Consider the following 3,493-nt stretch of genomic DNA (forward strand, 5'->3'; position numbering starts at 1 on the left):
GGTGGTGGTGGTGGTGGTGGTGGTGGTGGTGGGTGGTGGAGGTGGTGGACTTTTCCTGGGTTCTAACTGGAACCCTAAAACAAGCCCAGACTCAGCTCTGACGCAGATGTCCCAGGAGTCCTAGCAGGGCAGATGGGAGGACCCTGGCCCTAACTACTCCACTGCAGGTCTGTGGAGGCTCTGGTCCAGCATCCATTTATCCCAGTGCACTCCTAGCTATGACCACAATTTTAAGTTAGTAGTAACCCCCGAAGGGGGGCTGTGCACTTATAAAAGACACAGGCACATTTTATTTGAGCTCCTCCTACTAGTGAGAAAGCAAAACTGTCTCTTTCCTTTCTTTCTTTTTCCTTTCTCTGGACTGTTGTAAAAAAAAATGCATTCATTTTTTTTTTAATATTTAAAGATGAAGGTAGCAGCAATTATAAATGTTCTAATTGATAATCTCATTCTAGTTTTAGATTGTTAAAAATAAAAAGCTACCCATCACAACAACAACAACAAAAAACAAGCCTTGTTATTTGGAAGGAAAGTATTTTTCCATCCCCTCCCCCAATTCCTGAGACCAGCTGAATGAGAATACAATTCAAGCCTCTTTGTAAGTGCTGGCCGGAGGGATATCTAATCCTTATCATATGTAAACAAAAGTCCTAGTAAGGTGGTGGTTTTCTTTGGAGCCTGCACGTTTTTAAATGAAATCAAATGAAAGAGGACGTTAGAAACAACCTTAAACAGTAAGATACGTCTGAGAAAATCGGTTCAGTAATCAGCACTTGCTTTTCAAAAATTAGGCTCATTCATTGTGGGATCCATGGCTGCTATTTTGTCCAGTACACTAAGACCTGAGCAGCGGATTTACTGATTGCGTTGACAGTGGCTGGAATTTCTGGGATTTAAAATGGTAATCTGCTTAGCCAAGCACAGAATATTTAAGTAGCCGGGGGGATTTGCATAGACAGTTATGGAGGTGGAAGAACATAAATATGTCCGCATTTAATAGTCCTAAATATACCAGGGGAAAGAACTGACTTGGGTGTTTATAAGAATCGGAGGGGGAACTCAAGTTTGCTCTTAGCCAAAAGAGGCAAAGTAAGATAGGTCTTCTAGGTGCCCAGTGTCTGGTCAGTTTCACGGCAGAGGAAATGGCACCTTGCGCGGGGATCCCTGGTCTTTGCCAACTGAATACCCTCGGAAATCCCTTAATGGGGTGCCACGTCAAACCCTCGCACAAATCACTCGCGGGCTCGCAGCGCTCGGTGCAGAGAGCCAGGGCGCTGCGTGGAGCCCGCGCGGAGATCCCCAGAGATGCTAGGGCGGCGATTGCTAAGGTGTCACGCTCTCGCCCGCGTCCCCAGGCCCAGCCAGAGGCGCAGGACGACTCACCAGGTTGACTGGGTGAATGTAACCGTTCTCGTACTTGTCGTTGGCCAGGATCTGCCTTAAGTGTGCGATGTAGCTGGACGCCAGCCTGAGAGTGTCCAGCTTGGAGAGCTTGGTGTCCGGGGGCACCCAGGGTAGGGTGGTTTTGAGCCTGGAGAAGGCCTTGCTCAGCACCCGCATGCGGGCCCGCTCGCGAGCATTGGCCGCGTTGCGCTGGACCTGCTTCCCCTCCTGGCTGACCCCGCTCAGCGGGCTTTTCTTGGTGGGCGCCTTCCTCCTCTTGCCCAGGCCACCGCGACCCTTCTGTGGAGACCCGTTCTCGCAGTTGGAGCCCTCCTCGGTGCTCTCGTTGGAAGTTCCAAACTCCTTGTTGGAGTCCACTTTCAGGGAGTCACAGTCCAGCATCTCCACCTCTTGAAGGTCTTCTACATCGCTGAGGGAGCCAGTGGACATTTTTAGAGAGGAGGTGGAGGGAGGGAGGGAGAGAGAGAGAAAAACACGCTGAAACGGAAACGAAAGGGTCTCAAAAGTATGGAGCTGCCACTTCGTGTGTGTTGGGTTTCCAGGTGGGATCTGGCAGCCCCGTATCCCAGCTTCCCCTTCGCGTGAAAACGACCACAAGGGATCCCGCAACAGGGAAACCAGTGCTCTGTCTCCCCACCACTGGAGTCCTGGCCTTAACGGAGAGTGAAAGAGCGCCGAGGAATTTGGTGGACACTAGGAATTTATCTGGGGAATAGAGAGGCGGATCCATGCAGCCCAGGGGAGGGGCCTGCTAGGCCCAACAGACTTCCCAGACCCCTTTCACAAGCGCAGGAGACTTCACGCACAGACCTGGGTTTCCAGCAACCGATTGCAACACGCCTGTACCGGATTCCTTCCTCCTCTCAAGTCAAGGAGTAAGCCCTACTTAGAGCCATCTCCTAAGGCCCCTTTCCTTTGAGGGAATCCTGACGGATTGTTCTGAGAACTCAGAGACAGGGCCAGATCCTTTGCTTGCTCTACGTGGGCCTTTCCCCCTAAAACACCTCACAGTCACCCTTCCTCCCAAGAAATAACAATCAAAATCCAGCGACCCCTAGTTAATACCACCTAGGGCTTTACCAAGATTGCACTACCATGTACCGGTTCGCAGTCGTAGGTCCTATCTGTCCCGACAAGGACAGGCTTATTTTACTGAACCAAATGTTTGAAAGGAAAATGCTAATCGCTGGGACGATTCTCCACCCCCCCCCCCACAGATGCATTTTACTGTTTAAAATTTACCTGAGGTAAATTGGGGAAGGGAGTGGTAGAAAGAAGTTACTGGAGAGAAGGAAGGGAGAGAGGGAGGGAAGGAAGAAGGGAGGGAGGGAAAATAAGAAAAAAGAAAATCCATTAACATCCAGTCTCTTTGGAGGTCTCAGGGAACTGCTAGTGCATAGGGACACACTCGACTACTGAACACACACACATACACACACACACACCATACAGTTGACTGGGGGGGTGGGTAGGCGATGAGAGAGGTCATATGGATTTGTGGAACATATTTTGCGAGCTGAGAATCTTCCCAGTGAGATGCAACTCACTTCCCTCCAGTCTTAAAGACTCTGGCTCCCGGAGGCCTCTCTTTGCCTGACACCGTTTGTAAAGACCGTGCATTTCCTTCTTATGCTCGCTTTCTCTTCTCCCATCCTCTGGGTTACTAGGGTTCCTCATAGAGAGGCTGACCTAATAAAACACAAAGCAGGATTGCGGCTTCGGAGAAAGAACCTTTCCCCATCCTTAATTCCAGCTGGGACTGTCTTTCTCAGGGAATTCTCATCGTCGGGGAGGTAACGACAAAAGCGAAGGGAACAGAAACCCAAGGACTAAGTGAAGGGCGTGCCAAGAAACCAGGAAATGAGATGGGTTGTTTTTTTGTTTGTTTGTTTGGTTTTTGTTGTTTTTTTCCCACCTTCAGGAGGAAAAAAAACCTGTCAGATTCTGTAGCATTACAATCAGACTCTGAGGGTTGGGGGCAGGAGCTAAGAGTAACTCTGAGTGACTGACTCTGAGCCCCGAGTCCCTCTTGTTACACTTAGATATGGGTCTCTAATCCAGGCTCAGCTGGGAATTCACTAACTTCTAA

General features: G+C 49.7%; 1 protein-coding gene across 1 annotated transcript in view; it reads right to left on the minus strand.

Annotated features, from left to right (window-relative positions):
* Window positions 1-2,111, minus strand: part of Tcf21 (transcription factor 21) — a 3,101-nt gene extending 990 nt beyond the window's left edge. Inside the window, exon 1 of the mRNA XM_021221554.1 lies at window positions 1,384-2,111. Within this exon, the coding sequence (XP_021077213.1) occupies window positions 1,384-1,833 (450 nt within the window). The 5' untranslated portion in view covers window positions 1,834-2,111. The remainder of the gene's footprint in view (window positions 1-1,383) is intronic.
* Between the last annotated feature and the right edge of the window lie 1,382 nt (window positions 2,112-3,493).

The sequence above is a fragment of the Mus pahari genome, chromosome 21, assembly GCF_900095145.1.
Source record: "Mus pahari chromosome 21, PAHARI_EIJ_v1.1, whole genome shotgun sequence".
Lineage (NCBI taxonomy): Eukaryota > Metazoa > Chordata > Mammalia > Rodentia > Muridae > Mus > Mus pahari.